General features: G+C 46.6%; 1 protein-coding gene across 20 annotated transcripts in view; it reads left to right on the top strand.

Annotated features, from left to right (window-relative positions):
• The first annotated feature begins 900 nt into the window (after positions 1-900).
• MAGI1 (membrane associated guanylate kinase, WW and PDZ domain containing 1) overlaps positions 901-23,927 on the top strand; it is a 656,496-nt gene continuing 633,469 nt past the window's right edge. For 19 of the 20 annotated variants that reach the window (XM_045493457.1, XM_045493443.1, XM_045493442.1 and 16 more), the window contains exon 1: positions 936-1,874. In XM_045493457.1, the coding sequence (XP_045349413.1) occupies positions 1,562-1,874 (313 nt within the window). In that variant the 5' untranslated portion in view covers positions 936-1,561. Of the gene's footprint in view, positions 1,875-23,927 lie in introns of all 20 variants that reach the window. The other variant, XM_045493448.1, reaches the window with a different exon arrangement.

The following is a 23,927-nucleotide window of genomic DNA, read 5'->3' as shown; positions in this document are numbered from 1 at the left end:
GCTCTGTCCCCACCCCAGGGCGGCACCGATCCCCGGGTTGTGAATTCCGAGAGACGGCTGTGCAGCCCCCGCCCCCGCAGGCGTCTGGGCGCGGGTGCAGATCGCAGATCCGGGGGTGATCCTAATCTCCTGGCCCCAGGGCGGGTCCGAAGGATTCTCGGCTCAGCCAGGAACCTGAGCCTGGAACAGATGACTGGCTCCAGAAGTCTTTGCTGAAAAGGCAGTTAAAAAGCTAGACCCCTTTTAGGTTGAAGACCTGAAGCCCCTCCAGCCAGTTGGCTCCATTCCCTTGCCTATAGTTTTCCCCGTGGCTTAAAAAGTTGGCTCCAAAGTTTAAGGGGATCCTAAAGTTCACAGGGATCCCAGGTGGGCGGCCAGGGGACCCAGGGCCGCAGACACACTGGCAGTCCCAGCTCCAGGACCCGAACCGGCGGGCGCAGGCAGGCAGGGAGCAGACGCGCGACTCCGGGTCTCGTCGGGCTCTGGGGTACTGAACTGCCTCGGGGCGGTGGGGAGGGGCGGGGGTGGACGAGCCCGGCGGGGTGACCGACAGCGTGGCCAGCCACTGGCCGAGGGCGGCGAGGAGGCTTAGGCAGGCGTGAGTGCGTGCGTGTGTGCGTGAGTGTGAGCGCGAGGGTGAGTGTGTGAGCCTCCCCAACCCCCACCTGTTTGAAATGGGTTTAGAATGCCAAAGCCAGGTTGCCCGTACTTGAAAAGTTGCAAACAGTCGGAGTAAAACACGTGCGCGTCCCCCTAGCCCCAAGTGATTGGCTGACTCTAGGGCAAGGCAAGGAAAGGAGGAATAAGAAGGGTGCGTGGAGGGGGGTGAGTTGCCGTGTGCAAGATCGGTTTTAGGACCCAACGGGAAGCACACTGGAATCTCTCCCTTCGGGAAGGAGAGGTGGGGCGGGCCGGCCGGCAGGCGGCCGCGGGGCGCATGCGCGCGCGTCTCCTCTCGCCGGCCGCTGCGCTCGGCGGCGCGGAATAGAATGAACTGTAACAAAACAAGCCGAGCCTTTGTATCTGCTTAAAGGGGCCGCAGGCACTTCCCTCCTGTCCCCCCCAACCCCCGCTCGGCTACCGCGTCTCCAGGGCTCCCAGCAACTGTCTGGAAGGGCTTCCCTCACCCTCAGGAACAGCCCGCCAGCGAGGGAAGGCGAGCCAGGCGGGAGGAGAAGAGAAGACACCGCGTTTCTAAGAGGCAAGAAAGGAAGGAAGGAAGGAAAAAAAATAACCCGAGCGGCGCAGAGTGGACTCTGGTCCCGGAGAGAACGGTCGGGCGCCGGAACGTGGACCGAGAAGCACCGGAATGCAAACAAAGCTCGCGGGCGCCTGTGCAGGGCTCGCGGGGAAGACCAGAAAGTTTGTTTTATGATGGCTTGAGTGAGCGAGTGTGTGCAGGGGAGCAAGGCTGCCAAGTTTCTCCCTCCCGTTGCGTTATTTGGGGGGAGATGTCCCTCCCATGAACCAGCGGGGGGGCCTGGGGGCTTGTGCTGTGGGGGGCACCTGTCTCTCATTTATTATTTTTTTGTGGGGGGGAGGAGGGGTGTAACAGCCCATCATGTCGAGAGTGATCCAGAAGAAGAACCACTGGACTAGCAAGGTTCACGAATGCACCGTGAGACGGGGACCCCAGGGCGAGCTGGGGGTGACGGTGCTGGGGGGCGCGGAGAACGGGGAGTTTCCGTATGTCGGAGCGGTGGCCGCGGCCGAGGCGGCGGGGCTTCCCGGCGGCGGCGAGGGCCCTTGGCTGGGCGAGGGGGAGCTGCTTCTGGAGGTGCAGGGGATCCGGGTGTCCGGCTTGCCCCGCTATGACGTGCTGGGAGTCATCGACAGCTGCAAGGAGGCCGTCACCTTCAAAGCCGTCAGACAAGGTAAGACGGGACGCGCCTCCCGGAGGCGCCCGCAAAACGGGGAGCGGCCTGCGGAGAGCCCCCCGCCGCATCTCGATTTCCCGCGTTCCTCCTCCGAGCGCAGCTTAGAGGGGAAGTTGGGGTCGTGCGCCCTGTCGTGGTGAAATGAGCAAAGTTGTTGAGAGGTTGTGGATTGTTTGCCCACCTGCGTTGGAAAGAGGGGGCTGGGTTTCCTCCGGGCAGCGGAGAGACTTTTCCCAGGCCCGGTTTGCCAACCTGTTATCTCAGCCACCGAGTACAGCGCGGCTTGTTTGCGCGAGGAGGCTTGGGAAACCGAGTCAGGGGCAAAGTGGACGGTCTCCAGGCTTCTCGGAGGAGTGATGCAGCAGGCGCTGCCGCTGCGTTCTTTTGCTACTTATCTGTTGCCAGACCCGGAGAATGGGTACGAACGAGAAGAGGGGTCTGTGGTTACTGACCTCCTCCGTCGGGAAATCTTCCCCAGGGCATCCCTCCAGGTGGGCTGGGGCGTGACCGCCCTGCGGTTCCTATGCCCGCCTCCTGAAGATCCTGCATTCACCCCAGAGCTGGATGACGCATGTGTCTCCACCGTGTGGCCCAGCCCCAGGCGTGGGGGGTGGAGGGGGGGGGGGAAGAAGGAGTATTTCTGTCTGCGCGAATCTGGCCCAAGTTTATGCTGCCTTCTCCGCCACCACCATCATCGTTGATGATGATAATGGTGGCTACTATTCACTGTTAGCTTACTACGTGCCAGGCTCTGTGTTGAATGCTTTCCTTGGGCTATTTTGCTCTGACTGACAATTCTGTGATCGGGTTGTTTTTATAAACCCCATGTTACAGATAAGGAAACTGGGACTGATACTGCATAAGTTATTTGCCCAAGGTCACACAGATACCAGAAGTGAGGGTTTCAGTCAATGAAAGCCTTAAGCACTAGGAGAAAGAGGTGGGGTCGCGGGGTGGGGGGTGGATATGACCCTCCTGGACTGGGGGGCTTGTTTTCTGGGGAGGGAATGAAGGCAGATTCCTCTCTCAGAAGCCAACTTTTTTGATGGTTGCTGGTGGTGGGGAATCCCTCCTGCCTGAGTTTAGTGCTGGCAAGGGGTTATCCTTGCATCAGTCCAACAGAGAAGGACTTGATTCCCTTAAAGTATCCCTTGCACCACCGAGTGCCATGACATAGGTTCTCCCGCATGAGAGCACCAGAGGAGGTGGCAAAGTTGAGCGTGGTGAAAAGTTCCCATATGTGCTGCGGGCCTGGAAGGGCACGTGGCAGCTGGAGGAATGTGTTAAAGGAAAGGAAGGCTGGGCTGGGCTGAGCTGAGCAGATCCTTGGAAGCAGGCCCGTTCCAGATGAAACAGAGGAGGGGGACAGAAGGAATTGTCAGGCCTTTTGGTAGTTTGGGGAGCGATAGACTGACATTTATAGAAAGCTCCCTCCATTTATGTCTTCATCTTCCACTTGGACACCTCCTCCAAGAAGCCCTCCAGCATCCTGCCAAGCTGAACAAACCCTTCTTCCTGTGGACTCCTCTAAATGTGTACTTCGTAGTTTTTTACTTACTCTGATCTATGAGTTAGGCCCCTCCTCATTTCCATACTAGGTGGCAAGCTTACTGGAGAGAGACTGTGTCTTATTCATTGTGCATCTCCCCAGGCTTTGCTTGAGGTCTAACACCTCCTTCCCCTGAGAGTGTGTCCTCATCTGTAAACTGGCGTTTGTTTGGGTATTACATAAGATGATAAGTGGAAAGTGTGCAGAGCAGTGCCTGGCACATAGTAAGTGCCCAATAAAGAAGATATATTATGTTTAATTCACTTTGACCAGTTATTTCTCAGTTTAGCTTTTAGCGCTAGGAACCTGGATTATGAACTTAACGCCTGTACCTGGATTGTTAGGACTTGATAGAACTATAGAGAAAACACTGTGTCAAAGCAGTTGGTGGGAACAGCTACAGGTGTCAGCATTTTGGAGAAAGGGTTGGAGGAAAGGCAGGGGTACCTACCCATCTATTATCTGCCTAGTGGGTCCTATGTAGGGCCTTGTTTTTAATGTGCAAGATGATGCATGTGGCTGACCCTCCGTCCACCAGTCATCAAAGATCAAGAGACATAATGCCAGGCTGTCTCACCATGGAACTAAGGAAGGATTGGTCAGATAATCAATTGTGTTTGAAATCAGACACCTCTGGATTGAAAGGAAACTGGACTGTCACCAAATATTATTTCCCTTCATCTAGAACCATTCTATGTGCTGCACAGTACTGTTCATAGCAGGTGTGTGTGTGTGTGTGTGTGTGTGTGTGTGTGTGTGTAAATCTACTTGTTCTACTCAAGATAGCATTAAGATGTGGATGGAATCCATTGCAGTGTGAAAGCTAGTTTATGTAATAATTACATGGGTACAGTTCTTTCAACATCTTCATTACAGAAACATGGCACTGGAGAACATTTCACTAATCTTCTGTTCCCCTTCATGGCGAGAATATGATTTAAATTCTGCGACAGAATTGCTCTTACTATGTCTTCATTACTGTGTTTGAATCATATTAGGTAGGCTCATCCTTGGTACGTGGTAAAGGAAAATGTTACTTTTTTCCACACCCTGAGCTAGCCACTCCCAGGGACACAGGGCACTTTGGGTGCCATCTGTATGGAAATGTCACGGTCTTCCTGTGGGAGAAAATTCTGTTTCTATTTCATGGCAGCTCCCTGGAAAGATGCACAGACTAAAATAGTCTGTAGCAAATGGTATTTTATGAAGCAGGACTGAATTGTGAAGGAACCAAGCTCCATGGGTCTACCAGCTTGGACTTGGTTCATTTTAGATGGAGGAGATAGTCTTTTGTTACAAGGTGCTTAAAAAAATGTATGGATACCTGTCTGTTATATACAGTGTGTTATTTTGTATCTATAATATAGCATGTATATACTTGTTATGCTTTGTAAGTATATATTATGTTCATCTGTAGTGAAATGCACAGATCTTCACTATGTAGTTCGGTGAGTTTTGACAAATGTATATGTTTATTTTATGTTCACTCAAATCAAGATCTAGAATATTCCCATTACCTCACAAATTTCCCTCTTGCCCCTTTCCAGTCCATTCCCCACACTTCCTCCAGAGGCAAAGGCTGTCCTATTTCTTTTACCATGGATAAGTTTTTTTTATTATTATTGAAGTTCCTATCAATGAACTAAAGCTCTACACACTCTTTGGTGTTGGGCTTTTTTTTTTTTTTTTTTTTTTTTTGCTGAACAAAATATTTTGCAGATTTCATATTGTATCATTCTTCTTTTCCTCCTCCTCCTCCTTCTTCCTCTTTTTAAAGATTTTAAGTAATCTCTTCACCTAATGTGGGGCTCGAACTCACAACCCCAGATCAAGAGTTAAATGTTCTACTGACTGAGCCAGTCCAGTGCCCCTCATTGTTCTTTTTTTATTGTTGAGTAGTATTCCATTGTAGGTATGTGTATATACAGGTTTTTTTTTCATATATATACATATATATATATATATATATATATATACACACACACACACACACATACACATATGTATATACACACACACACATATGTATATATATACATATACATATATATGTGTGTGTGTGTGTGTATATATATATATATATATATATATATATATATATATATATATATAATCTCAATCAGGTTCTGCACTTTCAGTGTGGGAGCCTGACACGGGGCTTGAACCCACAAAGTGTGAAATCATGACCTGAGCTGAAATGAAGAGTCGGACACTTAACTCACTGAGCCACCCAGGAGTTCCTGTACATACCTGTTTTTAAAATATTTTTGCTTGTCAGTAAACATTTGGGCTATTGATCCCTTTTGGCTATTATGAATTGAGATGCCAGAAATATTCCAGTTGCTCCACATTTTTGCCAGTCTTTAATCATCCCTGTCTTTTGAATTCTAGTGTATGTGGAAAAAGAAAATAAGGTAATTAAGGATACTTTGCTATCGGATACAAGCTAAGCACTTGCTTTAGAGTGTGCCTGGTCCTTGGCTAAGCTAGTACTCTGTGGACATTTTGTCTTTTATTCCTCACAACTGGAATCAGATGTCAGAAACTGAGGTCCAGAGTTTGGGTAGCCTTTCCGAGGGTCATACAAGTAGCCGAAGTAGAGCTGGAACTCAACCGTGTTGGATTCCAAAAGCCCATGCTTCTAACTGCTCCATTGGTGGGCCAGTAGGGCCTCCAGACCAGTGGCCGTGGCATCACTTGGGAACTGGTTAGATGTGCTAATTTCCTACTGATTCTGAACCTCAGGAGGCGGGGCCAATGGGGCAGTTGTTAACAAGCCCTCAGGTGATTCTGAGGCTCACTTTTGGGACTCAATGCCCTAAGGTACAGACTAACCCTGAGCATATGGTGCAGGACACAGGTGTCCTGGGCTCCCAGAACAGGCTCTGCCAGCTTGTGTTACCCTCTCTGGCAAATCACCTTCTTTGGGTATAAGTTTCTTCATGTTTTCTTTTCCTTTTTTTTTTTTTTTTTTTTGTAAGTCTGTTTATTTTGAGAGAGAGAGAGAGAGAGGAGCAGAAAGAGAGGAGAGAGAAAGAATCCCAAGCAGGCTCTGCACTGTCATTGTGGAGCCCTGTGAGTGCGGAGCCCGATGTGGGGCTCGAACTCACAAACCATGAGATCATGACCTGGGCTGAAACCAAGAGTCAGATGCTTAACGGACTGAGCCACCCGGGTGCCCCTCTTCATTTCTTTTGTGCCCAAAATAAACGGGTGAACCGTGGATGTCCTTTGCACTCATAAAATGCTGCAGTCCCATGAATAACCCAGACTCCAAAAGTTGAAAATGGTGTGATTGTAGTTTCCCAAACTGGTCACATTATAGGTCATGCTTACATATTTTCGTAGGTGAAGTTTGTGGCTTTGCAAATTACCCAGAAGCCGAAACTGTCCACAATTTAGACAGAATGGAGACAATAAATAAGACACAACTTAAAAACCACACCACCGCCACCGGCCCCTTTCCCTCACTGTCATGAGGGAATTATGACCACATGGCGATTGAAAATAGTTCTTTGTGCCTTTTTGTGTTTTGTTTTGATGTTGTGTGTTTATTTTGACCAATTGGGATATACTACAACAGCTCGGTAACGAAATGATTCTCATTTTGAGACAGTGGCCTGCCTGTCTTGGTGTCCTGTGAATTCTGCTCCAGGGTCCCTGGGTTTGCTTTTTCTTCCCCCCCAGATGGTCACAAGATTGATTCTTTTCCTTTGTGTCAGGTCGTGTGCTGCTAAATGTTTAATAACCGGCTGCTGTGGAGACAAGCCCCAGATCTGTGGCCTGAGTTCGGAAGAGGTGCATGTAATTGGTTCTCCAGGGTCGGTGTGAGCTGGTCCTAGCACATCACTGACCCTGTATAAGATGGCTCTGGAGTCTCATGCCATCCCCTCATCCTGTTTTGTGACTTCATGGCCTTGTCACAGGTTCGCATTATCTTCTGTTTCTTCTTTTGTTAACATTTTTATTTATGTTAAAGTGATCTCTGTGCCCAGCAGGCGGTTGGTTGAGCTCCTGATCCCGAGATCAAGAGTCACAGATATTACCAGCTGAGCCAGCCAGGCTCCCCTTGTGTCTTTTTTATTGTCTGCCTCGCCTCCCCTTAGGATGTAAAACACGGTTGCCTCACTTGTTCACCCTGCTGTTTCTCAGGGCCTAAAATAGTACCTGGGCAAATCCTAGGTGCTCACTAAAATTTGTTGGACGCATGAATGGATTTTCCTTTGTTGCTTGTTATTTGTATGGCAAGACTAGGTGGTCTTTTATGTAGACTAGGCCATCTACATCTTTCCCCTTTTATTCTCTATTCATCTTTTATTTCTTCTGATTTAAGACCCTGATACGTTTTTTTTCCCCCCATTACCAGATCTTCCAATCAGCTGATTCCCTGTGTCTCATAATTTGTATTGACCCACAAGTTTAATGAATTACCCTGAAGTGTTCCTGCCTATTGACTTTCACTGGAGTTTAAGAAGTGAAATTTCAGATACTGAGCAGACAGGATGATGGGGGGCTTTTCAGTTTTCTGTTGATGTGGGATCTGTTGTGTGTCAGCATCCATAAGAATGACACCTTACTTCTGTTTTCTTGTTGCATTGTCCCTGTGTACAATTTTTCCAGCCAACAGCAAATCAGATCATTGCTGCAGAAAACAGTCTGATTTTTGTCCTCTCTTGCTCTTAAATTGTGCTTTGTGTTTATATGTCTTTTTTTTTTTTAACTTAAACTTTCAAAATCAATCTTTTTATTCTCCGTGCTAAAAGACCACTCTCTGAAGGATATTTTTAGGTTACACTGTGGAACATTCCACAGCTTTTATGAAAAAATAAGGCAAGGACAGGCGACCCAACTCGTCCATTGTTTCCAGTGGCCATCCTTTGCCAATGGCTATGTTATTTAAAAATAGATTAACTTGACCTTATGAGGCAATGGCATACAGTTGGCTCACTGCATTTGTTGGCCTTCATTACCCAGCTGGTTTCAGATGGCAGAATTGATGATATCCACCAAGGGGAATTAAGTGGTTTATAAGAGAAAACATTCTGACATCTCCTTACCACAAGGGTTTACATGAAGGATGTTGCTTTATAAACGATGGTTATTTAATGCAAAACACCGGTCTCTGATGTTAGTGGTCCCTTCCTTGAGTTTGTATATATGTGTAACAGGATATACTGATTTTTGTATACACTGAGAATAAAGGCTGTCAAATTGGTTAAGGGCTGACATTCATATCCTAAAAAAGTGGGTTATGGCATTTTTGCCTATCTTTATGCAGCTTCTGTGTGAGATCAATAACCTTGAAAAATCCCTCGCAAGCACTGGAGCTTTGCTATACTGCACCCCTATGGATGTCTGCATTGATATCGTATTTCTTGTGAATTTGTTTTGGTGTTTCCACAAACAAACCCCCGTGATATCAAGGACATGCCTATCATATTGATGTCTGCTTTATCATCAAGTGTCCTGTGTTGAGTCTATCGTGTTCTGGATGCTAACCTTTCTGAAGGCATGTAGCAACATTAGGAGATGGAATTTGAACATTTTATGATTAAATAATCATCTTCTCTTTTTATGGCTGAGTAATTGAAGAACGGAGTAATCCATTACTTATAATCATTTCTGCCATCCTTATCTCAGAGTGAGAACCGACGTCCTCACAGTGACTCACAAGGTCCCCCGTGATCTGGCCTATGCCATTTCTTGTCTCTCCCCATCCATGGCCTCCTAGTCCCCACCTTGACATCTAGAAGGCTTGCTCCCTCATGAATTTCAAGTTTTTACCACATATCACCTTCTCAGTGACACCTCCTTTGCCCACATTATTGAAAGCCTTAACTCCATGCTACTTGTCACTCCCCATAACCTTTTTCTGCTTTATTCCACTCCATTTTACATAGATCATTTCAAGATAAGTAAAATCCTGATTTTGTCTCTCCTAGAATAGAAGTTCTCAGAGGGCAGGGATGTTCTCAATTTGTTCACTGCTATATTCCTAGTACCGAAAATAGTGCCTGGTACGTAGTAGGTGCTCAAGTATTTGTTGAACATCCACTGGCAAATTGAGAACTAGAATCAATCTCTCCTGAGCTCGGTTGCGTCTGAAAATTCCCATATTTGATAGTCTCTGACCATGTGGGTAATTCGTGATGGGTCACATCAACCTTGATCAAGGTTTGTCATTTGCAGTCTGTGGATGTGGCCAAGTAGAGCTTAGATGATTGATCCAGGATTCTTTTTAAAAATTTTTTATCTATCTGTCTATCTATGTATCCACCTATCTATCATCTATCTACTTATTTTTTTTTTTCAATGTTTATTTATTTTTGGGACAGAGAGAGACAGAGCATGAACAGGGGAGGGGCAGAGAGAGAGGGAGACACAGAATCGGAAACAGGCTCCAGGCTCTGAGCCATCAGCCCAGAGCCCGACGCGGGGCTCGAACTCATGGACCGCGAGATCGTGACCTGGCTGAAGTCGGACGCTTAACCGACTGCGCCACCCAGGCGCCCTCTATCTACTTATTTTTTGAGAGAGAGAGTGCATGTGCACAAGCAGGGGACGGGCAGAGAGAGAGGGAGAGAGAGAATCCCGAGCAGGCTCCATGCTGTCAGCACAGTGCCCAATGTGAGGCTCTGTCTCCTGAGCTGTGAGATCATGACCTGAGTTGAAATCAAGAGTTGGATACTTAACTAAGCCACCCAGGTGCCACCAGGAATATTCTTGAAGATGGCATTGATGACCATTTTCAGTTGGTCTTCATGTCAAGGGTTTCCGGCAGCACCATATTGAGTATGTCTGGGAACTTTGCAAACTCTCTCATCCTCAAATGGACTGTGAGAGGTTCTTCCCGGCACGGTTAGCTATGTGTTACCACGTCCATTGTCAAGAGAAAGAAGTACATGGGAGAATTATTTTCTCCATGCTAAGGTGTCAGCCCTACCATTATTGCCATCCGAGGCCTTTGTGTGCTCTTTAATGGGGCACAGTTATGTTTTCCACAATAAGGCCAATCTTTCAGCCTATCGTGAGACAAGACTTGAAGCCCTCTTTATGGACGGTGGCGTGATGGTGCAACTAAAAGGCAATTATGCGCTGGTTATAAGCCACGTTTCATAATTATTGCTAGATACAGTGGTAACAGGACACCAATGCTGCTTGTAATAAAACCCAGGCATATCAATTTATTGACGTATTGTAGCTGTGTAGATTTTGGATTTAAGCTGGCCTGGATTAGAAGCCACATTATTAAATTTACTAGCTAGGTGAATCAGGGCAAGGTGTTTCATCTCTTTGCGCCAGGATTTTCCCATCTGAAAATGGGGACCATAATGATACCTACTTCCTAGAGTTGATGGAAGAATAAAATGAGGAGGTTTAAGGAATCCACATGGCATAGGCCCTGGCACATAGTGTGTGCTCTGTAAATGTTGGCTTCTGTTACTGTTTGAATATTCCTCCTTTGAAAACAGTCCAGAGAGAAGAAAGAATCTCTTGAGAGATAGTTGTGGTATAGTTTCCTGGAGAGCTTTTTAAAGTCTAGAAAAAAAACCCTTATTTTTTCTGCATGATTCAGATGCCACTTTTTGGAAAGGGCTGTGGTTGGATTAGTTCAGACAAGTAAGAAGGAAACCCTGGACCTCACCAGTGACAAGTTGATTTAATTACTGTCATTAGGTCCCTGGTTGCGTATAGGTATAGAGGAAGAAGTCCTTTCTCTATTTCCTGGGGGTCCCAGGGAGAATGGTCTTTGAGAACTTGACCCTGAGGTCCTCTGATCTTCCTGGCACTGTATCTGGGTTCTCACATCAGGAATGCGAGGGCAGCAGTGGGACTTGGGGTTATAAGGGTTTAGAGTCAGACTGGTTGGGTTCAAATCCAGGTTCTGCCACTTCCCAGCTGAGCAACCTTGGGCATGTTAACCTCCCAGAACCTCAGTACTCCCAGTCGAAAAATGAGAATAATAGCTGCCTTATCGGCTGTTTTTGAGGATTAAATGGGTAGACGTACGCAGAACACTTAGTCCTCTGCTTGGCATACAGGCAGTGTTTACCAGAATTATCTACAAAATAGCAACCATGATGCTTTTCAGTTGAGAAATGGACACCCTTCAGTGAGTTCCTCTAAAGCAGTGGTTTAAAACTGGGGGTGGTTTTGCTTCTCAGGGGACATTTGGCAATGCCTGGAAACATACTTGGTTGTTATAACTCGAGATGTGGGATTGCTGCTGGCAGTTAGGGAGGAGAGGCCAGGGAGCCTGCTGAACATCCCACAGTGTGCAATTCAGCCCTCCTCCCACTCTCCCCAAGAGAGAATTATCCAGCCCCAAATGGCCATAAGGCTGAAGTTGAGAAACGCTGCTCTAATGTATGACTTCAGGGTTGAGTCTGGGAATCGGAATTGTGAGCAGTAAACTAATCATAACTATTAATTTATTGACCTTCTGATAGGTTGCTGAGACCCAGGTAAGGGTTTTGCTGAGGGAGATGATGCCATTCTCATTTTAGCCTCGAGGAAATGAGCTGGAGAGGTCAAGTAACTTATCTCGCCCCCCCCCCCCCCCCCCCCCAACGCCACTGACACAGCTAAGATTCAAGCTCAGATCTACCCGTTTCCAAAATTCTCATCCTGGGTTTACACACTAGGAATGTGTTGACTTCGTAGCCAGGAGCCCTTGTGTCTTTCTACTGTGGGGGTCATTGTGTATGCGCCTCTTTCGGGTTGTGCCCTTGCCACCTGAGGGCGTTACAGCACATCTGTTGACCCCACCGAGGATAGTCCTAGAAATGAAAATGGATTCCCAAAGTGTTTGTGGGCCGGGACACCGAGTGTGCCGCTCCATATGGTCAAGTTCTTCTACTTGCCTGCCTGTTCTCCCTCACCAACACTGCTGATTCCTTCCTCCTCTGAGCTCTCTTTTTCTCCCTCCACATACATCTTGATTTCAAGACCATAGTGTCTTGTTAATTGCAGATTTGCCTGTCGGTCTGCCATGCTGGATTGTGTTTCTTGAATTCCTGAAGGCAGCATCCCTGTTTTCTGTCTGTTTGTAATCTCTGCCCTCTGTAGGTGGGTGAAATATCTGTTCAGTTGCATTCTTTTGAGGGTAACGAGTGGGCATAACTTTTAAATAAATAAAGATTCTTGCCTGAGATCTTGTTGGCTAGAAAATCCGTGGCTTATTTTTAAGGCATATTAAATATACTTAGCCATATGTCTGACTTTTCCATGATGATTTAAGATGGTTCCCTGCCAGTTGTTGTAGCATTTTGAACTGTAGAGAAAATATTGAATTAATTGTGTTGAAGGTCTTAGAGGGCCTTGATTCTGACCAGATGTGTGCAGTGATGGAGCCTGTGGCTTATGTAATGTGGCCACGGAAGGCATCGCTTTGGCTTGATTTAAATAGAGTCAGGATTTTACCACCTGGATTCTTGGCTGAGCGTTAGAATTTACATCTGATAGGGAGCGCAGGCTCCTTTCCTCCTCCAACTATCAGCCTGTTTAAGTCTGTGTGGCTTGGTTAAGAATTCAAAACTCCGGATCAGGTTGTTAAAAAAGAACTTTCCTTGGTGTTAGAGCGTGTGGATTTTTTCTCAACCCAAGCATAGGCATCCAGGTTTTGGTTTCTAATCTTATAAATACTCAAATATTATTGTGACCTAGTATGACTGTCAATCACTGTTCATAGTTGGTTTGTGCTTCCACAGCTTATGTTTCTTTTCTCTGTGAAATTTATTTTTTTCCTCACTTAAACAGTGTGTACAATACAGAAAGATGTGAATATGAAAGGAAAACATATCTACATTGTCTGTAATTACACTCAGAAATATGTGTTAATACTCTATTTTTATACACACACACACACACACACACACACACACTTTTTTCTGGTATTTTTTTTGAGAGGTTCTTTTTCTTATGAAAATCGGATAATACAACACATGCTGTGTTATGAATTTTTTTTTTTTGGTGCCTAAATATCATAGATGTTTTTTCTATATACTACACGTATATGTATTTTGTCATTTCAGTGGCTGTAGAACCATTTCAGGCTGTGCTATATTAAACCATGCTTGGAGGATGAACATTGAAATTTAGGTAGTTTTCTCTTTGTATTTTACACAGCACATTGGTGAATATCGTTATACTTACATTAAAAAATGTAAAAAATGTAGACTTCAGATTTTTTCTTGGTACAGATGTTTAGAACTCTTGGCTCACATGAATTTTATCTTACTACTTTTAAACTCTTTTTAAGATGTTTATTTTTGAGAGAGAGAGAGAGAGAGCGAGCGAGCATACACAGGGGAGGGGCAGAGAGAGAGGGAGACACAGGAATCTGACACGGATTCCAGGCTCTGGGCTGTCAGCACAGAGCCCGACGTGGGGCTTGAACCCACAGACTGTGAGATCTTGACCTGAGCGGAAGTGGTACGTTTACCGCACCCACCTGGTGCCCCTATCTTCTTATGACTTAATACCCACCATCTTGTTGCTCTTGAGACAGCATATCAACTTCTGTCCTTGGTGCCTGTATGGGAAAGTCCTGTATTTCCTCGCTTACCTCAGTTATGACACATACTGCCTAGTTCTAGATTTTTTTCTATTTAATACTAGTCATCACAGACGCAAATGCTGAGTAGGTATTTCAAAGGGCTTTCGGGACTGGTGGGGACCTGGGGTAAACTGGAAGGACACGCTTGGTTCCGAGGGAGCAGTTACTACTTAGCTTCAGCCTGTTGCTGACAATGTGGCATTGTTGGCCCAGCGTTGCCAGATTTTTCATTTTCAAGAGCATCTAAAAGCTTGAATTGTTAAAAAAAGAACTTTGACAATTTAAAAACGTTGGTCCAAAAGCATGGATGAAGCAAACAAAACACATCTGGGAACCATATTTGGTCCTGGTGACAAGTTTGCAGCCCCTTGGTTGTGTATTTGTGTCTCTTTCACTTGAAGAGCCATCATCTCATTTCTTGTTCCTGTCTGTATTTTCAGGGCCCCAGATAGTGACCAAATCACAGTGAGGGTCAATAAATGTGTGTTGAAGTGAGTACTAAGTTCCAGAAGTGGTCCAGTTTGTCACTCTAGTCTGCTTATGTTTATTGGAGGCCCAGCTGGGGACAGCTCCCCCGTTCTAGTTATGACGAGCTGGGGAGAGGGTATATTTTGACAGCTGATCATAATTGGTGGCATATTTTGTCTTAGAGTCCTGGTCTACCACGCCTTTGAACGGGGTGCAAAATGGCATCTCGACGATGACATTTATATGGATGTATACTGGGAATGGGATACGCTCTCTGCTCTGAGGGGATTTTACTGTGATATGTGTGGCCTTACAAATAAAAAGAAATAAATGAATTTTATGTGTACCGCATAGGTTTTAAAGATAGCAGGATCGTCCCCAATGACACACTTCTCTTGGACATTCTGCAGAGAAATCAGGACCCTGACCTTTACCCCAAGGGTAGATGCTTTCAGAACATGATTAAGCTCTAAGACCAGCGGGCATCTGTTCTGCAGGGCCAGGGCTATATGGTAGAATTTTGGGTTTTGAAAATGAAGGCAGCCTTTCAGTTGCTTTTCTGCCGGCGCAGTGGATTGTCCTGCATTGCATAATTCATGTCACATCAGGCTTGCTGTGTGAGGATGGGGAAAGGGACTTAGGTAATTCAGATTGCAAGTTTAGTCAATGCGGTTTTTCTGTCAAGGAGCCAAGGAAGAAAAGACCTCTATGAAACGAAAACTGAAGTGGGCAGCAAAAGCCCAACATGGAATTCACATTTTGCTAGGTTCCGACTTGGAGTATTGTTTCTTTTCTCTCCTTCCCTCATCCCCTTCCCTCTCTTCATACCTGATTCAGAATAAGAACATTCTAATAGACTGTGTAGGAATTCAAATCTTAGGTAGGAGATTGTCTGTGTAATCCAGGGCTTGAGAGGCGAGACGGAACTAGGAGAGGGGCTGGGTGGCTTAGCCGGTTAAGTGTCTCTTTTTTTTTTTTTTTTTTAATTTTTAAAAAATGTTTATTTTTGAGACAGAGGTGAGTGGGGGAGGGCAGAGAGAGGGAGACACAGAATCGGAAGCAGGCTCCAGGCTCTGAGCTGTCAGCACACAGCCCATTTCCGGGCTGAAACCCACGAACCATGGGATCACGACCTGAGCTGAAGGCAGACACTTAACCGACCAAGCAACCAGGCCCCCCAGTGTCTGTCTGACTCTTGATTTTGGCTCAGGTCATGATTGCATGGCTCAAGTCTTGAGTTAGGCTGTGCTGATAGAACAGAGCCTGCTTGGGATTCTCTCTCTCCCTCCCTCTGCCCCTCCCCGCCTCCAAACTAAATAAATACACTTAAAAAAAAAAAAAAAAAAAGTAAGGAGAATTTTCGTCTTGAGGCTGCTATATGCCCTGATCCAATTCCTTGGTTATGATAACAGCTTTTGGGGCACCCAGAATTCCCCCAAGTTGGCATGAAATTTGGATTCCTTTCTACTTTAAAATGCTCAAATTAGGGCTGCCTGGGTCGCTCAGCTGGTTAAGTGTGTGCTTCAGCTCAGTCATGATCTCACAGCTCTTGAGTTCGAGCCCTGCGTCAGGCTCTGTGCTGACAGCTCTGAGCCTGGAGCCTGCTTCGGATTCTGTGTCTCCCTCTCTGTCTGCCTCTCCCCTGCTTGTGCTCTGTCTTTCTCTCTCTCTCTTTGAAAATAATAAATAAACATTAAAAAAAATTTTTTTAAAAGCTCAAGATTAAGATGTAGCTGGAAAAGCTTATATTCCATGGTGTTTTAGGCCAGGTGATCCTTGATACAATTCCTGAGCTTTGGTCTTTGGTAAAGGGAAGAAGAGTCTCTAGCCATGCTGAATGAGACCATAGTGCACAGACATAGTTAGGCACCTCCACAGTGTATATGAAAAGTACAGAGTGTTATCTCAACATCTATGTGTTATCTATGTTTATATCGTTATTTATAAGAGTATTCTCTCAGAGAGATCGGATGCCCAGCAAAGGAAATATTCATATAGGTATTGCCTATTTCTGTCTCTCTGAAGTGTGGGAGAATACTGCCCTAAGGAAGAAAGGCCTAGCTTTCTTAAGCAATGTGAATGAGTTTCTGATACATTTTACCAAAAAATGTAAGCTCAAGGGGCGCCTGGCCGGCTCGTTCAGTAGAGCATGCAACTCTGTCTTGGGTCATGAGTTTGAGCCCCACGTTGCGGGTAGAGGTTACTTAAGAAAAAATAAATAACATAAGCTCAAACTATTCTATGTGAAATAATTATCTCTAAGGAAGATGATTGTGGGAAGAAGGCATTAATGGGAATGATAGTTGTTTTTTACTATTGGAGTCTTTTTTGGTGGAAGGAGCCTATCGTGGGGGTTTAATAAAATCTGGTGAGTCACCCTTTTGCCTGAATTCCTGAGGAACAGAGGCATCCAGAAAAGCCTGTGGGGGGTGGGGGTGGAGTTTATAGCCCTGTGCACCTGTTACCAGGCACTTATATTCACCTGATGGCTGCTAACAGCTTGTGGGCAGAGCTGCTTGGAGAAAATGATCAGCTTTGGAAACAGCGGCCCACAAATTGGGTTTGGGTGAATAGAAGATGCATCAGAATTACCTGGGAGAGTTTTCAGGCTTTGAGCATCTGGGGTTGACTTCCTGAGTGGTTCAGAGTCATGTCTTCCTGCCTAGTAGAGTTTGGATGCCCCAACTCTGAAGAATGGTCCACAGAACTGCCAACTGATTTCGAATCACCCAGGGTGCTTATTCAATGTGGGGATTACTAGGCCTCAGTCCAGACCTATGCAGTCAGAGTTCTGGGGGGTGGGCCCTGTGAGTCCACAGTGTTTAAGAAAGTTCTGGCTGGTTGTGGGAAGTCCAAAGTCTGAGGCTCCTGGCTCTTTATAAAACGCCAGGCTTTTCAATTCCAGTTACCTAATAAATGACGGTCACGGACCCCATTCTGCATTCGAATGCGCATTGGTTGGGGAAGGGAGTCAAGAATACAAGGCCTAATGGAGTTATTTGAGCTCAAAGTTCTTCTAGGGGCAGACCCTGGGTGTGTGTGTATGTATTGGGCAAAGGTCGTTTTCTTGCTTTGGGAATCCCGCATTAGCCTGATAATTTAGAGAGACCTCTTCCGCAGCACTGTACTTGCTGTTTCATTTTTAAATTTTGTTTATTAAAAAAGTTTTTTAATGTTTATTTTTTTTTGGGGGGGGGAGAGAGAGAGAGAGAGAGAATGAGAGAATGAGTAGGGGAGGAGCAGAGAGAAAGGGAGACACAAACTCCAAAGCAGGCTCTAGGCTCCAAGCTGTCAGCCCAGAACCTGAGCCCGAGGTGGGGCTCGAACTCATGAACCGTGAGATCATGGCCGGAACCGAAGTCGGACGCTTAACCGACTGAGCCAGCCAGGCGCCCCTACACGTGCTATAATTAATTTAAATCTACCTCTCAGCAGCCTCATATGGCTAGTGTCTACCAGACTGAACAGCACGGGAGACAGTGCCATTACAAATGCTGAGGACAGTCATCGTTCTTTGGTGTCACAACCAGCTGCTCCTAGAGGAAGAGGCTGGAGTGTCACTTTGGGTGGATGCTTGTTAAATGTGGAAGTTCGGGATAAGTAGTTTTTTAAGTGCTTTTTGACCATTTTTGTCCATGTGTTTACTGATCACATTTCTCTTAAAGAACCTCAGTGTATGGAGACGTGCTGATTCTCCCAAAGTACTTTATGTGGAACAGCTATGTTCCATGAGCTGGGATGATGCTTTTTCCGTGGACTGCTCTGTCTCCAGCACCTTACGTGTTAGATGGTGGAATCAATCATTTCAGGCTGAGTATTTTATCCAGAGAGGGAGACTTTGGGTGACCTTGGGGTGACAGAAACCTTTTTATCACCTTATTGCATTTGGGTACAAGTAATAAAAAGTAACTCAAGTGGCTTTAACAACAAAGAGGATTAGCCGATGCATGTAACAAACAGTTGCAGAAGAAGGAAGGTGCCTCATGAAGGGTTTGATCAGCATCAGACCCTTTTCCCAGGGCACGTGGGTCATGTTTCCCTCATTTGCTTCAGAGTTGCCCCTACCCCGTCTGGTGACTCTGTTCAAATTAGAAAATGTGTCTCTCCTGGGGAAACACCATCCCAGCAAGGCCTGGAGAGCTGTTAGGGGACAGCCTTGATCCCTTCAGGGCTGCTCTCTTTGTTGTGCTGGCTCTGACCTCAGGACGACTTGTGTCGTTTGCAGATGGGTGACTGTGGCAAAAGGGGGTGGTGTGCCTGCATATTTATAGCCGAGCACAGAGAGGCCCAGAGGAATGCCTCATGCTGTGTGCTGAGTGGCTGAGGTCTGCGATCCCTAAGCCAATCACTGACGCTTGAGCCCTCACCTCCTCACCTGTTCATGTGCTCTGCCTGTGGGGCTTCAAGTATGGGAGTGGAACCCAGGGGAAGAAGACTAAAACCCACGATGCCAACAACAGCAGAATAGTGCTTGACCCTCTTTGCTCTGAAGGCCGCCTGTGCCTGATCTTTAATCCTCAGCCAGAGCTCTGAAGTGTGTTACCATCTTCCCATTTTTTGGGTGAGGACACCGATGCTTGAGAAGCTGTTGCTGGTGCCGGGTCACCCGGCTGATGAAGCGACAGTGATGGGCTTCCTCCGGCTTGGAAAGGTTCCAGGCCCTCACTAGGGTGCTGGGGTTGTGTCTTGTGATGGGATTCCCTTCAGACTGCACTGCATCATTGTGTGAATTTGCAGTATGGAACCTTCTGGAGCATGGTCTGGGGAAGGCTGGAAGCTGGGTGCTCTTCCTGGCACTCTGGCAGGCCCCAGTCTTTGTGCCCTGGGGGAGGGGGCTTGCGGCAGTCCTGGCCTATTGCAGCTCAGAGTTCCTCTGTTTGTCCTTCTGTGTCCTCCAGACCTAAGCGTCTGTACCTTCCAGCACTGACGAACACAACGTGCTCCTCACACGTGGTTCGGGGTGATACGACTCGCACCGGGGACCTGGCAAGGTTCTAGTCAACTTTCGAAGAATTGTGGTAAAATACATAACATAAAAGTTATCGTTTTAGCCTTTAAGTGTGTGTTCAGTGGCGTCAGATACTCACCATGTTGTGCAGTCACCATCCGTGTCCAGAACTTCTTCGCCCTCTGCAACTGGAGCTTTGTTCCCATTGAATAGTACCTGCCTGCCCACTCCGCTCTCTCCCAGCCCCTGGCAGCCGCCATTCTGCTTTCTGTCTTGATAAATCTGGCCCCGTGTGGGTGGAACAATTTAGTATTTGTCCTTTTGTGGCAGGCTTATTTCGCTCAACACTGAGCCCTCAAGCTTCATCCATGTTGTAGTGTGTGTGCCAGAACCTCCTTCCTCTTAAAAGCTGCGTAATATCCCACTGTGTGGCTAGGCCACGTTGATCCCTTCTTCTGTCCGCGAATGCTTCGAGGTGGTTTCCACCCTTTTCTATTGGGCTTTTGTCTTCCTACTGCCCTCAGAAGCAGGTGCAGTTAGGTTTTCTTGGTGTCTTTGCCCTCCTCCCTCTGCATTCTTCTTTTCTCATAGCTTAGCTTGACACTTCCCAGGGCTTTCAAGACTGCCACCTGCCCAGTGTCTCCTCCAGCTCTGAAGATGGGGACTAGATTGCCCAGGGGGATCGTTGCCACAGTGTCTCCTCCTCACCTCTGTGGCACTTAGAGCAGTTTGCAAAGGGTATGCGTGTTGGTCATCTGGTCTTGAGGGCTTCAATCCCCCCATCAGCTCTGCTCCGGCCAGCCTTCTGCCTTTCTGGGTTGGAGGCCATACGCTACAGGCTCACAGGCTTTGCATTTCAGAAGGGCCGGTTCAAATCCAGTCTCTCTGCTTACTTGCCAGGTGACCTTGGGTACACGATTTCACCTCTGTGACTTAGTGATTGTAAGCACACACATCTCGTGTGGTTGTTGCAGAGATCGTGGGCAATGTCGCGGTGAAGCTCCCAGCATAAGCATGGAGCAAAGGCAGCGTTGAACAAACGGTAGTTATTATTACATTAAGTTTGTCAGTTTTCCTCTTTTGAATCTGATAACTTTTGATTTTAGGTTCGTGGAGGCGCCGAATTGACTGCGTAATTGACTCAAAACACTTCTGTTTAACACTCTGGGTTTTAATCTTCTTTCTTGGCACTGCCACCTCCTGTTAGATGTTATGGAGCTGAATTTGTTGGACCAAATTATGTAGAGCAGCTTTGATGGAAACACATTCTATACTATCTTTATGTCTTCATGTCATTTCCCTTAAATTTCTTGCTGGAAGTAGAAGTTAGTCACCACCCTGTAGGAAGCTACAAACTATTACCGAGCAATGAAATGATTCCTGGATCTTTAGAATTGTGGAATGATTGGTATAAAGATAGAAGGAGAGCAAATGCATACGGGCATTTTCCAATAAACTTCATGCCGGGGTAACTGTCTGGTTTGGTTAAGTTTTCTTTTCTGGTGATTATTCCAGCTGTGAATGGTATCAAAGTAGAGCCCCTAGACACTTAATTGCTTATAGAAATTTTGGTGGGGGCAGCTGGGTGGCCCCGTCGGTTAAGCGTCGGACTCTTGTTTTTGGCTCAGGTCATGATCTTGTGGTTTGTGGGATCGAGCCCCGTGTTGGGGTCTGTGCTTAACAGCACAGAGCCTGCCTGGGATTCATTCATTCATTCATTCATTCATTCATTCATTCATTCTCTCTCTCTCCCTCTCTCTCCCTCCCTCTCCCCCTCCCCCTCTCTCTCTGCCCTCACCCTCTCTCCCCCTCTCTGCCCTCACCCACTCGTGCACACACACACACACACACACACACACACTCTCTCTCTCTCATAATAAATAAAATAAAACTTAAAAAAAATTTTTTTTTGTATACTTTTATCTCAGTCCATAAAAGCCCTTATTGTGTGCTTTGCTGTAAGTGCTGTATGTTAGGTCATTTACTCCTCAACCAACTCTAGGAAACGTAGGTAGGGAATTATAATCATTCCCATTTTACAGAAGAAGAAACTGAGGTTCAGAGAAGTTGAGATGTTCTCTGCCACTGCTGTTAATGGCAGCGCCAGGATATATACCAGGTCCTCACGTCCAGGAATGATGGATGCTCTTATCAGCTCTGGGAGGTGCATTTATTAATGAGGAGAGGGAAGCTTTACAGGGTTTAAGGTCAGCTGAGTCAGTGCTTTATAAAAAAAGTTTTTTAATGTTTATTTGTTTGAGAGAGAGAGAGAGAGAAAGAGCACTAGCAGGGAAGGGGTAGAGAGAGAGAGAGGGAAAACCAGAATTCGAAATGGGTTCTAGGCTCTGTGCTGTCAGCACAGAGCCGGCCGGATGCGGGGCTCGAACTCACGAACTGTGAGATCATGCCCTGAGCCGAAGCGGATGCTCAACCGACTGAGCCACCCAGGCGCCCCTGAGCCAGTGCTTTATGTCTAGGTTTTTTTTTTTTTTTTAATTTTTTTTTTTCAACGTTTATTTATTTTTGGGACAGAGAGAGACACAGCATGAACGGGGGAAGGGCAGAGAGAGAGGGAGACACAGAATTGGAAACAGGCTCCAGGCTCTGAGCCATCAGCCCAGAGCCCGACGCGGGGCTCGAACTCCCGGACCGCGAGATCGTGACCTGGCTGAAGTCGGACGCTTAACCGACTGCGCCACCCAGGCGCCCCTATGTCTAGGTTTTTGATGCTCCATCCTGAGCTGATTTTGATTGAGCACAGCTCTCCCCATTTATCAGTTAGTACACATACATTATGTCTTTCCATTTACATTTTTCCAAATCAAGAAAGACTGTGGTCGCCTGACGGGGCCACGGAGGGGAAGCCCAGCGAATGATGCAACAAATCAGTGTGGCTCTGTGGGAAAACCTGGTACTTCCTGGCTGTCTCACTTTATTTCTTCTTTCAGGCGATCCGGGACTCTGCTACTTTATAATGCTTGTGCCTCAGTATCTTTGTCTGTAGAAAGAGTAGAGTGCTGTATTTATACGCATGAAGGCAAACTCCTAGAATTCAGTGAACATTTAGTAGTTGTCTGTCCACCAAGCCCACGCAGGCTGTCGCGAAGACGTGGTCTTTCTGCTCCTTGGGTACCAGCAGTGGCCCTGCGGGCCGGGGACTTGCGGTAATCCCCTGTGAGGTACGCAGTTCCTGACCTGGTGCTTGGGTACAAGGCCCACTTGTGAATTATTTCCCAAACTGCCACGTTGCCTGGTCATGTTTCCTGTTCGGGGCAGCACACTGCAGTAGGACTGTATGAATATGTGCTTGGATCTGAAGGTTTCCGTGTGGGTCAGGTCTAGGATCCACGGGACTAGAAGAAACCTTCACTGGGCCTTGCCTTGGAGACGTGGCATTTCTCCTCCGTTAGACTCTTTTATCTGTTTCTGCCCTCTGTACTCATTTTATTATTTTTTTTAATTTCTTTTTTTTATTTTGAGAGAGAGAGAAAAAGGAGGAGGGGCAGAGAGAGGGACAGAGAGAATCCCAAGCAGGCTCCACACTGTCAGCACAGAGCCCGACATGGGGCTTTAGCTCACGAACCATGAGATCATGACCTGAGCTGAAATCAAGAGTCAGATGCTTAACTGACTGAATCACACAGGCGGCTCAGTGCTCTTTTAATTTTTAAAGTAAAGATTTAATTTTATTGGAGGAGACATCTGGGGGGGGGGGCTGGATGAGTCAAGGATAGGGATACCCTGGTAGTGATTGTACTAAGTGGCAGTTTTTCCCCTTTGAAAATCCAGGCCCACCGCTATCAAGGCATTTATATTCTATGAAAGAATTTGTACGTGAGACTGGGAGATCTTGGGAGTCTGTAACTACTTCTCTAGTTAACACGATATTTGATCATTGTGGGGTACAGCCAAAGGGCACAGATTCTGGAGCGGGTTAAGGGCTGTTGGTCTGAATCTCCTATCCCCTCTGGCCTAATATTATAAAAAATATTATAAAAATGGAGGTATGTGGGGGAGGTACTATTTTATTTCTGTGTTTTCAATGTGTATTTGTTTTTCAGAGAGGGGAGGAGCAGAGAGAAAGATGCGGGGTGGGGGGAATAGAGGATCCAAAGTGAGCTCTATGCTGACAGCAGACTGCCTGATGTAGGGCTTGAGTTCACCAATTGCAAGGTCATGACCTCAGCTGAAGTCAGTCGCCTGACTGAGCCCCCCAGGCACCCCTGGGGTAGGTACTATTTTTAAATCTCCGTTTTACAGTTAAGGAAACTGAGGCCTGGAAATTGGGGCAGGTTTTGTCTGTGTGACTTTGTGTCTGTGCATGCCTGTAACCACTTGTGTCTGAGTCCTCATGATTTGTCCTCATGATTTAGGGGTGACTGTGGACTCTGATTCAGATTACGGGGTGGGTGTGCAGCAAGGGGAATAAACAGTGTTGTGGGCATCCCCAGGAGAAAGAGATGATGTGAAGACAGTTTGTAGCCAGTCAGGCTTGGGACAGGCCTGTGGAGGAGGTTGTATTTGTCA

Source organism: Leopardus geoffroyi, chromosome A2, assembly GCF_018350155.1.
Source record: "Leopardus geoffroyi isolate Oge1 chromosome A2, O.geoffroyi_Oge1_pat1.0, whole genome shotgun sequence".
Taxonomy (NCBI): domain Eukaryota; kingdom Metazoa; phylum Chordata; class Mammalia; order Carnivora; family Felidae; genus Leopardus; species Leopardus geoffroyi.
This window is presented reverse-complemented; position numbering and strand designations above follow the sequence as displayed.